The sequence below is a fragment of the Chiroxiphia lanceolata genome, chromosome 22, assembly GCF_009829145.1.
Source record: "Chiroxiphia lanceolata isolate bChiLan1 chromosome 22, bChiLan1.pri, whole genome shotgun sequence".
Classification (NCBI taxonomy): Eukaryota; Metazoa; Chordata; class Aves; order Passeriformes; family Pipridae; genus Chiroxiphia; species Chiroxiphia lanceolata.
The window spans coordinates 3,203,407-3,214,875 of NC_045658.1; the positions used below are offsets into that span (position 1 = coordinate 3,203,407).

General features: G+C 51.4%; 1 protein-coding gene across 3 annotated transcripts; it reads left to right on the top strand.

Moving 5' to 3' along the window:
- Positions 1-183: 183 nt before the first annotated feature.
- On the top strand, positions 184-10,776 carry MTHFR (methylenetetrahydrofolate reductase). Of its 3 annotated transcripts, none has more exons than XM_032709016.1 (12): positions 184-285; positions 2,657-2,908; positions 4,016-4,254; positions 4,554-4,664; positions 4,827-5,020; positions 5,502-5,752; positions 6,493-6,627; positions 6,912-7,092; positions 7,478-7,660; positions 8,984-9,085; positions 9,332-9,451; positions 9,947-10,776. In XM_032709016.1, the coding sequence occupies exons 2-12, from the start codon at positions 2,667-2,669 to the stop codon at positions 10,142-10,144; spliced, it is 1,956 nt and encodes a 651-aa protein (XP_032564907.1). In that variant the 5' UTR covers positions 184-285; positions 2,657-2,666; the 3' UTR covers positions 10,145-10,776. The 3 variants fall into 3 exon arrangements, with proteins under 3 accessions (XP_032564907.1, XP_032564906.1, XP_032564908.1); XM_032709015.1 differs by having other exon boundaries at positions 265-621; XM_032709017.1 differs by lacking the exon at positions 184-285 and adding an exon at positions 818-1,654.
- Positions 10,777-11,469: the final 693 nt, after the last annotated feature.

An 11,469-nucleotide genomic window follows, 5' to 3' on the forward strand; every position in this document is an offset into this window, starting at 1 on the left:
AGCACGCTCTGGCCACGCCCATAAAAGCCCTGTCCGGCCCCGCCCCCGCGGCCCCGCCCTGTTCCGCCTGCTCCTGCTCCTGCTCCTGCTCCTGCTCCTGCTCCTGCTCCTGCTCCTGCTCCTGCCCCATCCCGGTCTGGTCCCGCCCCATCCCAGTCCGGGCCCGCCCCCGCGGCGCCATGTCGGGTGAGGGCACCCGCGGGCCCCCACGTGACCCGCACGGCCGCGGCCGCCCTTAAAGCGCGGCGGGCGGGCGGCCCGCGCAGCGCCCGGCACCGGCCGCAGGTGAGCGGGACCGGGATGGGGACCCGATGGCTGCCCCAGCGCTGGGGAGCACCGCCCTCCTCCGCTGCGGGTCTGCCCGGCGGGGTCAGCTGAGGTGAAGCGGCCATCGGGCTGCAGCGGGATGCCCGCCTGGCCCCGAGCGCGGCAGGGATCTCCCGGCACACCGGACCCCGGTGCTGCTCCGCCTGCCTTTCCCGTGGCCGCTGTCCCGCTGTCCTGGCGGTGGATCCAACCGCGGGCCCCTTCACCTCCCCGCAGGGCTCAGCCCGATGCCGCGGCCCGGGACAGCGAGGCCCGGAGCAGCTCCTTGCAGCGTGTGAACGGTGCATCTGTGCAGTGAGTTTAGCCCGCGTGGTAAAGCTGAGCTTTCGGGGAGTGCAGGTGTCAGCTCAGGGCTGGGAGGAGTTGGAATAGCACCGGCATCATACAAACAGAACAGGTGCATCCATGCTGAGCATCCTGGTGTGCTGAGCCACGGATCTCTGAGCTCTGCAGCGCGGCAGAGACAGGAGCAGGAGTGCTGAGAGGTGCTTAAGATTGGTTTGTTTTGCTACTGGCTTTGTTGTTTAGGCTTATCTTTGCAATAACGGCAAGCTTCTGCCAGCAAGTCTGTGATGCATCTGACAGTGAAGAGACTGCTCCACATGCTGCTTGTAGACAGAATCTAAGTGAACCTTTCTCCTGTCTTTGTGATTCGATGTTTCCAGCAAGATAAGGATCCTTTTTCATCCTATAGAGACATTAATGCACAAACCCTTTCTCCTTGTGATGGGTTTTAGTAAGAAAACAGACATCCTTTGATTTGCCTACAGTGCTGTGCCATGCTTGCTAGGAGTGAGATATTAGGAGTTGACAGCACGTGGTTTTGAGCTGCCAGCTTGATCACCAACACATGCTTTGGAATAATTCTCTCAGATTAGTGCACGTGGATGTCAGGCAAAGTCCTCTGGGAGAGCCTGGTCAGGGCTGTGCCTGTGCAGCGGGTTGTTTTTGCTTCACTTGTCAGTAAGTCTGAGCTGCTGTTTTTGCCACAGCTGCTCTGTTGGTACACAAGAGATCTGAGGCTCCCGGTTCCTCTTGGCAGCAGGAGGCCTGCGCTCCTTCCTCACATCTCCTGCCAGCTGGAGAGGTTCCTCAGGTGGTAAAAGCAGACTTTCTCCCAAAGACTTTTGCCTGATTGGCAACTCAAGCGTAACCAGTAGAAGAAAAGTTCAAAGTCCTCTTGGCTGACCTAAAGCCACGATGGAGTTTACATAAGGACAGAGAACGTGTGCTGGCTCGAGTAACCATTCCCTCCAAAACAGGCTCCAAAGTTACGCAATGCTCGGATGACGTGCTGCTTCCCAGTGATAATTTAAAGTTTTGGCAGGTACCTAAGCAAATAATGCAGATCCCAGTTTTGTGGCAGCTCTTCTGTAACTCTGTGTGCTCGTTACCTCATTTTAAAGGCACAGGATGGAGCATTGTGGGGAGCTAAGTGGAGTTGGGCATCCTAGACCCACTTGCACCTCTGAGTTGCTGTTTTGCTTTCTGTGAAGCCAGGCCAGCACAGCTGGTGGTGTTGGCAAGGCAGGGAGAAGAGGATGGTCTCTGCTGACTTTGTTTCCAAGCAGCCACACTTGGTGAGGAAAGGAACAGAGGATCTGCTAAAGAGCTGAGTGGGTGCAGTGGGCTGGCCCAGGGGACTGCTGTCTGTGGAAATAGTATGTCTTATGGAAAAGGCCAGTGGTTGGAAATGCAGCTGTCTGATCCAACAAAGAAAACAAAGGCCTGAGTTTTTGGGGGTGGCCTGATCAGAGGGGATTCTGTCCGTCCTTTCTGACGTAGGAATAATTTGTGCATTCTTGTGTCCCTGCCCCATTAGCACTGGCTCTCCTACCTACAGTGTAGAGCAGCACTGACTTTTGGGAACAGACAGAATGGAAATTCTGAGGATGGAGACAGTCCAAGAAGCACCTGCTGTAGACAGAAAAAAAAAATCTGCTGGCATGCCCAGCCCAAGGCCATGAGGTGACAGAGGTCATCACCTGGTTCATATGGGCATCCTGCCCTGCTGAGTTGTAGTCAGGGCAAAAGTGACGTTGACCTGACTCTTTTGAGAGCCACATTTGACCCAGCAGGCACAGAAGAGCCGCATCAAAGTGGCACAAAGCCAACTGCTGTGTTATTTCTCTCAGCACTATCTGAACACATGCTTTTTATTGTGTTTTCACTACAGCTTACAGTGAGGGCTAGCAGAAGGGACTCCTTGATGATGATGAATGTTGGGTCTTGACACGGGCTCATTTAATCATCATCTGCCCAGCCCAGCAGTAACTGCTCCATGCCGAGACCCTTGTACCCACCGTGCTCCCTCTGCTCCCCTCTCCAGAGCTCCCACCATGGTCAATGAGACCCAGCAGAGCTGCAGTGCCAGCTCCAGCTCCAGGTCCGATGGCGGCAGCAGCAGCGGGAGCGAGAGCTCCAAGGACAACTCGCGCTGCTCCACCCCGGTGCTCGACGCCGACCGGCACGAGCGGCTGCGCGAGAAGATGCGCCGGCGGCAGGAGGCCGGGGACAAGTGGTTCTCCCTGGAGTTCTTCCCCCCACGTACAGCCAATGGTGCTGTCAACCTCATCTCCAGGTGAGCGCTGCAGGGTGGGAGAGGAGTGTCTGTGGTGGAGGGCTGGGGAATAGCTAATGAGGCAGGCTCTGCCCCATGCTCTGTCTCCCCTTCCAGGTGACGAAGCAGGTAATGGGGCTGTCCTTTCCTGCTGAGGAGGGTAATGGACACCAGGTAACTTGTCTTCCTTGGAGGCCCTGAAGAGTTAAGTGCTGTGTTGGGATTACTGAGGGGCCAGGCTGTTTACTTGCTCCCACGCTCTGGGAATTTGGAGCAACCCCACTGTCATGCTCTGGGGCTGAAGCACAATGCTGGGGCAGAAAAGTACCTGTTGAAAGCAGAGAATCCTCCTTGAGGGGCTGTGTGCCAAAGTCTCTGGAGCAGACTCCCACTTGCTTTCAGGATCATCCAGCCGCTATGGTTTGTGCCTCTGCATTATTGAGGACTAAAGTTTCAGCTTCTGAGATAGGTGTCCCCATCTAAACTTTAAATGAAAAGTGATAGTTCTCAGTGGAGCTAGAAGTTCTTCTGGAGCCTCAGGAGCCACCATGTACTCACCTGGAGGAGAAGAGGGTGTTTCGTAATTCTCTTTATAACTGCTCTATGCCAATGCCATCTGTTAAACAGAAGGGCCTGTTCCAACTTAGAGCAGAAGACAAGTTAAGTGAGCCCTTGTCTCTTTTCTTAGGCACACTGGGGAACACAACAGAGTTCTGGTCCATCTTTTCATATTTGTGGCCTCTACAGTTCAAGCTGGGAGCAGGGGGTTGCAGCATGGTCTCCCATCTCAAAAGGAATGGGACTTGCACTGCTCTCTAGCAGAAGCCATGTCAGTGTAATAGAACACGCAGGGAGGAAGTGTATTGTACAGAGAACACCTCAGTTGCCTCTTCAAAGAGATTGTAAGCTCTTGGAAGCTCTTCCCCAGAGAGCCTTAAAGGATGGCTTTCCTTATTTACACTGGCCACTTGCTTAACTCTTAGTGCAACACTTTTGTGGTCTCTCCTGCTGCTGTCACCCAAGCTCTCTCTGCCTGTTGCTGGCATTCCAGCAGTGAGTAAGATACCCCAGGCCTAGGGAGGGGATTTGCCTACCTGGTGTAGGCTGACACAGCTCTAAAACCCACAGGTTTGACCGCATGGGAGCAGGTGGCCCACTCTTCATTGATGTGACGTGGCACCCCGCAGGGGACCCAGGATCTGACAAGGAAACCTCTTCCATGATTATTGCCAACACTGCAGTCAACTACTGTGGCCTGGAGACCATCCTGCACATGACATGCTGCAACCAGACCAGGGATGACATCACGGGGCATCTGCAGAAGGCCAAGAGGCTTGGGTTGAAGAACATCATGGCACTGCGTGGAGGTGAGTCCTGTGATGTGCAGGGCTCAGCCTGTGCTGCTGTTGTGTTCAATTCCAGGGTAAAAGCAGAGATATAAGATTTAGAGTCTCCTTCTGCAGGAATTAAATGTTGAGACTGAGCATTTCACCTGAGCCCTTTGTTAGTCCCTCCAGCTCAAGGGTAGACAAAACCAGTCCATGGTAGAAACTGCAGACTTGGGGGTTTCATCTTTGTCTTCCTTTTGATAGCAGGTTTTTACTGAAGTAGCAGATCTGAGTCCAGCAAACAGTTGGAGAGAGCTGTGGATTTGTTCTCTTTTCAGATCCTGGTGGTGAGGAATGGGAGGAAGAAGTAGATGGTTTCAACCATGCTGCTGACCTGGTTAAGCACATTCGCAGTGAATTTGATGATTACTTTGACATCTGTGTGGCAGGTAAATGTCTTCCACTGCAGAGTGGGGGGTAGGGTCTGAGACAGGGAAATCAGCTCAGCAGTCCCTCCCTGGACTGCTGTGACAATGCAATACTTCCTGATTTCTAGCAACTTGCCCTGACCACCAGGGTTTCATTTTTCTCCGCCCCTCTTCCTCCCAAAGGCTACCCCAAGGGTCATCCTGAAGCAGAGAGCTATGAGGCAGACCTGAGGCACCTGAAGGAGAAGGTCTTTGCTGGAGCAGACTTCATCATTACACAGCTTTTTTTCCAACCAGAAACCTTTCTCAAGTTCATGAAGGACTGTCAAGCCATTGGCATCACCTGCCCCATTATTCCTGGCATCTTCCCCATACAGGTGAAATCCCGTAATTTGGGTTTGGGGTGGGAATAAGGATCCAGGATGTTAAGTGTTTGTGGGTCAGCGTCTGAGAGAGAGAGGTCTGTAAATATCCTCCACAAAATTTCTGGGAAGTGAGTGCTAAACATGTGATAAATCTGTAGGTGGTTTGCTAAATTAAAGAGGCAGGTAATAACAAGCTGAAAAGGTTTTCTGTGCCCATATGGCAAAAAGAGGTATAAAGGACAATGTCACTAGTCCTAACTAACCAGTCCTGAGGTGTTAGTTTTCACTGTCAGCATGCAGGGCTTGGACAAGGAACTAAAAATCACGTAGAGACACGACCTGGACTGTGTTACCATCCTGGAGATGGGGCCTGGGAGTAGAATCCAGGAGACCCAGTTCTAAATCTGCCACAAAATTGAGACCAAGTACCTGTGCTACGGGGATGTCAGAAAAGGGCCTTGGAGAAATATAAATCTCCTGCATCCTCCTCCAGGGTTACCACTCCCTGCGCCAGCTGGTGAAGCTCTCCAAGCTGGAGGTGCCTCAGGAGATCAAAGATGTGATTGAACCCATCAAGGACAACGATGCAGCCATCCGGAACTACGGGGTGGAGCTGGCAGTGTCCATGTGCCGGGAGCTGCTGGACAGTGGGATGGTGCATGGGCTCCACTTCTACACCCTCAACCGGGAAGTGGCCACCACTGAAGTCCTGAAGCGCTTGGGCTTATGGAAGGAGGACCCCAGGTGAGCAGAATGTACTGGTTTCTGTGAGTTCCACTTTCACATCCATCCAGCCATCCCACCTTCTGAAAGGAAACAAACTCTGCTTTTTGCCTTTTTTTTTTTTTTTTTTTTTTAAACTTTTAGCACCTTTCCGCATTTAGAAGTTCACCCTTCCTGTAGTTCTCCAACAAGAGCTGGGAGGAATAGAGGGAACAGCTGAAGGAGGAGTTTGTTTGTTTGGTTTAATAAAGTAGCTTTAAAGGAGCTTTCTCGAACTTTAAAAATCCAGACTCTTAGAGCTGCCACTTGGAAGAAATAAGTTTTTGATGCCTGTCACAACCCCTCTTACAGGCTGGGTGCTATGTAAGCTCCCACTGTGGATTTCTAGGGTTCTCTGCAGCTGATAAAGGGAATGTGGAATTCTCTCTGAGTCCACAGGCTTCATCACAGACAAGAGGAAGCAAAGGCAATTCTCAGCTGTTTTTTTTCCTTACAGTAGCTTCCCGTAGTGCTTTGCCTTACCTTTTCCAATTTCAGGTGTCAGTGCTATACTCTTAACATTAAACAGACCCCTACTGAGCATCTTGTAAGGGGACTGCGTAAGAAATACTTTCCATAAAGGAAGAAGAGTTTCCTGTCCTACTTCTTGGCAAGCAGAACTCTTCTCAGCCTCTGTTATTGCTCTCTCCAGGGGAAGGGCCTCCAGGCTCTAGTGGGGAGTCAGCAGAGGAAGTGTGTTAATGTCTGCTCCTCCCATGCAGGCGGCCCCTGCCCTGGGCAGTCAGTGCCCACCCCAAGAGAAGAGTGGAAGATGTTCGGCCCATCTTCTGGGCCTCCAGGCCCAAGAGTTACATCTATAGGACCCAGGAGTGGGATGACTTCCCCAATGGCCGGTGGTAAGTGTCCCCTGCAGTAGGAAACCCTGGTGCACAGTTGGGTCTCTGTTAATGGGTGTCCTGGGCACACTTTGGGCTTCACTGATCAGGTGGCTTCCTAACAAAGTGGCTCCCAGTTGCTTGGATTGAATGAGGTGAGGAGAATGGTGCCAAGATCTTGAGGTTTTTGGTGTCTAGGTGGGTTTTGTTGGATACTGCTCTTCCTGGGTGGCTGCCTCCCTGCACCACCAAATCAGCCCATCTTCCTCAGTGGCCTGTTAAGTCTGTGTCTGCTCCCCTTGCAGGGGTAACTCCTCCTCTCCAGCCTTTGGGGAACTGAAGGACTATTACCTCTTCTACCTAAAGAGCAAGTCTCCCCGGGAGGAGCTTCTGAAGATGTGGGGAGAAGAGCTGACTGGTGAGGAAAGTGTCTTTGAGGTGTTCACGTGTTACATCACTGGAGAACCCAACAGGAATGGGCACAGGGTGAGTGATGGCCCAAGAAGGGATGGTTGGTGTGGCACAGACAATAGTGCATGTTTCCCCTTGCTCCTGGTACTGCATCATTCTTCTAAACAAGAATTGGCACTTCCCTATCCAAAAGGATTTTCTGGGACAGTGTTTGGAAGAGGATCCAGCAGCCAGAACTAGGGCTCAAATTAAAAGGAAAGCTGCTACAGTATGACAGGACTGGTATCTGTAGACTTCAGCAATTGTTCTTAGAGTTGAGCATATCCTGCCCTGTGAACCAAACCTGGGAGTTCTCTCCTGAAGCAGGTGTGTTTGAGGCCATTAGGGCACTTCTGAGTTCCTTCAACACAATGAAGGGGTTGTTACACCCACTGTGAGCCACCCTTTCTCCCCCTGGCAGGTCACATGCATGCCTTGGAACGATGACCCTCTGGCTACTGAGACCAACCTTCTGAAGGACCAGCTGGAGAAGGTCAACAGACGAGGAATCCTGACCATCAACTCCCAGCCAAACATCAATGGCAAACCATCCACAGACCCCATTGTAGGCTGGGGGCCCAGTGGGGGCTATGTTTTCCAAAAGGTACGGTACTATTCTGGGCTAGGCAGCCAAGAGTTATGACCCTGTTTGGCCTCTGTTAGGTTGGGAGGTCCCAGGCTTTCATCCAGATAATCTTTCTGCCTGCTCCTTATCTTAATGCTTTGTTGGTGAGATGAGGCAAAGCTCCTTTGGTGTCCTAAGAGCCAGGCTATGTTATCTCTGTGGCTGACTTCAGGGCTGTTTCCTCCCACCTCACATCATGTATTGTTTCTTGTTTCTACTCTCAGCAAGTAATTATTGGTGACTTCTTTCTAGAGCAAGGCTGTGAAGTTTTAGATACATTTTACCTGCTGCATCTGCTCCCATTCAGTGATGCAGAAAGCACTCGGGTTTTTCATAAAATAGGAATCAACGGGGTAGTATCTCTACCACCCAGCTTCTCATGGTGATAAGTGGGCATTTATAAATTCCCCTGTCTGTCCTTCACTAAGGCAGAGTTCTCCACAATTACCCTCATCCCCCAGCACTGTGCTGTGCTGTTCAGACAACTGCCAGGTTCCTTCCCTGGCCTGCCAGCAGCCCTCCCTCCCACTGACAGGCATTTCAGGCCCTAGAGCCTTGCCACTAATGGCTGTGATAGGAATCTCCCATCAAGGTAAATGCCAGGCAAGTGGCTCATACTGGGAAACAAAGCCGTGTTCAAAAGGGATCCAAACCGCCAAAGCCAGAGACCAGCAGATGGCAAATGCAGTTATGTTTTCAAAGGAAAAGATTCCCCTGAGGTGAGGGAAATCCATCATCTCACACAATAGCCAGGAAATGGGGGGAGGGGAAGCAGTTGTTGGGAGCAGCCAAGCACGGAGCAAGTACAGAATTGGGTTGTATAAGCACACGGGGAGAATTGTGAACAAAAGATGAGGACAGGGAGTGGTGCTGAGGAGAGCCCAGCTGAGACCCCCGAGTTCTGCTCTCACCAGGCTGGGCTGCCTTGGCAAGACACTGCTGTAGAATAGAGGTCAAGCACTCTGGCACAGGCTGCTTCCTGGTGCAGCAGTTGTGGTTACACTGGAGTTCATTCCAGCCTGTCTGCTTGCATGGGTGCAAAACAGGCAGGATGTAGCTTTCCTGAGCTCACTGTTCTGGCCTGTTATATCTGCTCTCCCCAGTTATTTATTTTTTTTCCCCAGCTCTCTTAGGAATTTGCTCTGCCCTTTGCTCAACCCTCCTCTGTACTACATGTTTCTGGGGATGAGCCATGCAAGGCAGCCCAGACACCACAGCTCTGTCCTCGTTTGCCTGTATTTATCTGTCCTGCCATGATTTAAGGCTCTGACTCTCCTCCCCCTTCCCCATCCCTCCCTGCAGGCTTACCTGGAGTTCTTTGCCTCCAGCGAGATCGTCACGGCGCTGCTCAAGGTGCTGAAGAAGTACGAGCTGAGGGTGAACTACCACATTGTCAACGTCAAGGTGGGCTGTGGGGCACAGGACACGTTCCTTTCACCACCTGGGGAGAGAGGCAAATATCCAAGATTCAGATACTGCTATGAACAAAGCGGGACATGAGGGCTGATGAAGGGAAGGGAAAGTAAAGCAAGTCAGCTGTGCCGTGCAGCAGCTGTTTGAGTTAACAAGGAGAGGGTAAATGCACTTGTTCCAACTCACTCAGCTCCTCCTCCAGCAGTTGCTTCAAAAAGGTTTTCCTTCCTTTGGCAGGGCCAGAATATCACCAATGCTCCAGATCTGCAACCCAACGCTGTCACCTGGGGCATCTTCCCAGGCAGGGAGATCATCCAGCCTACTGTAGTGGATCCTGTGAGCTTCCTCTACTGGAAGGTGAGTCCTCCTCCCTCCTGCTGGAAGCACTACTGTGAAATTCAATGTCTGGTTTGGTTTTAGTCTGTGACACTTCTCACAGTTGAGGGCTGTTGCAATACTGGCTTGCAGAGGTCCAGGTCCTGCTTCTCCTGCTCCCTCTGTGTAAGGAGAACTTTGCTGTGGCAAAAGCTCTTCTCAAACACCAAGTGCACAGTAACTTGGGAACTACCAGTGTCACTGTAGTGTGCCCCAGAGTGCTGGACAGTGGCTCTCCCTCCCCTCTTACACACACGCAGGGGCAGCACTGAGCCATTCATTGCACTGCAAACCGTGTCTCCTTTCAGCTCTGGGCACTTCCCCCTGACTGGAAAGCATGAGGCTCCTTGCTCAACTCCTGCCATTTCTGCTGAGAAGCAAGCCACAGGCTGGCCCAGCCACATGTGACACTGGGTGTCCTAAATTAAGTAACATGAAAATGTTACACAACTGCCAACGCTTTTTTTCCCCTGCCAGGACGAAGCCTTTGCCCTGTGGATCGAGCAGTGGGCCAAGCTCTACGAGGAGGAGTCGCCCTCTCGCATGATCATCCAGTACATCCATGACAACTATTACCTGGTCAACCTGGTGGACAACGACTTCCCCCTCGAAAACTGCCTCTGGCAGGTTGTGGATGACACTTTTGAGCTGTTGAACTCTCCAACTCAGCAGTGAAAATCCCTCTTACAATCCCTTACTTCCTCCGTCCATCCGCTGAGAAGCAGCAGCAGCTCTTGTGCTGGCGATGGGCACCACACTCCCAAACCCACAGTATGTGCTCTTCTGTCCCCAGCAAAAAGGCTCCCTGAGCCCTTCTCACTGAACAAGAGCCAGAACTACCTGAGCCTCTGAGCTGAGGCTCCAGACTGAGCCTGAAGGCCAGCTCTGCAGGATGAAGAGCTGCTAATGGCCGTGTTGATTACAAGAACAGAGAACTCTTGTGCATCAGTGTGATAAAACTCCATGGGATTCCGGTAACTTTCCCATGACAGAAATGCTGCCTTGGGGGCAGAAACACTCCTGTCAGCTGTGCCTATGTAAGGGGATTATTTCAGCTGTTACCAACCCGGAAAAGAAGGTCAAATTTTTATATTGCACTCCTAAAATGTATTTCTTCATAATTGCTCATATCAGGCTATTTTGCACTCACTCCAGAAGAAGGTTCAATATTTCTCCTTAACTCTTCTCCTTTTATTGTATTTCCTCTTTCCTTTTTAATAGGACTATGTGAATTCCAATTCTGGATTAAGCTACTTAGGAATCACACTATTCCTTCGATTATGTATAATAAACTACACGAATACAAATGTCTCTTGTCCTAGGCTGTACTCTGGCAAAGACTCATGTTGTTTGCAAACTAGTCAGCGTGGCACAAGGGAAAATTTTAAGAAAACCAATTGTTTCTGGGGCAGTTCTGCCTTCACTTTCAGTGCATGCCCTGAGTATGGCCAAAGCTCGATGGAAGAGCAGAGAAAGCTTAAATCCTGGAGTTTACCAAAAGTAACCAGCTACAATCTTCAGCCCAGTGCTGCAATGTTGAAGGAGTTGTGGTGGTCCTTTTCCAGTGCCTGTAGGGAAAGACAGCCTATCTTTCCTGACCTAATGACTCTTAACAGCCTTAGGCCCCACAGCTTTGGAATAAGGGGTGTGTGCAGCTACTGAGGCTGCTTTGTGTACTTAATAATCCTGCCAAGCTACCACAGGCTAGGAAAACAAGACCTCGGGGCAGTTCCCAGTGGGATTTTGAGATCCCCACCATGCTGTGAGCATCTCTTTCAAACAAGCAAGGAAGAAAAGCCTTTTCCAGATTCTTCAGACCCTCTTGTTACAGCTGTCTGAGGCCGGGCTCATATATCCAGGGTAATTACAGGGCATCAATCACAGAGGCAAGTAATGGGAAGGTTGGGGATCAGACACGCCTGTCTCGCCTCAGCAAAGCTTTTGGTGCTCAGCTGTTCCCAGCAGGTTTCTCCATCCCTTGCCCATTCAGCACAGAAAGG

Bases quoted from the DNA above. Each gene is read 5' to 3' on its own strand.
- MTHFR (XM_032709015.1), top strand. From the start codon at position 407: ATGCCCGCCTGGCCCCGAGCGCGGCAGGGATCTCCCGGCACACCGGAC. The intron at 622-2,656 runs GTGAGTTTAGCC...TCCCCTCTCCAG, and splicing joins GTGAACGGTGCATCTGTGCA to AGCTCCCACCATGGTCAATG. The intron at 9,452-9,946 runs GTGAGTCCTCCT...TTCCCCTGCCAG, and splicing joins TGAGCTTCCTCTACTGGAAG to GACGAAGCCTTTGCCCTGTG.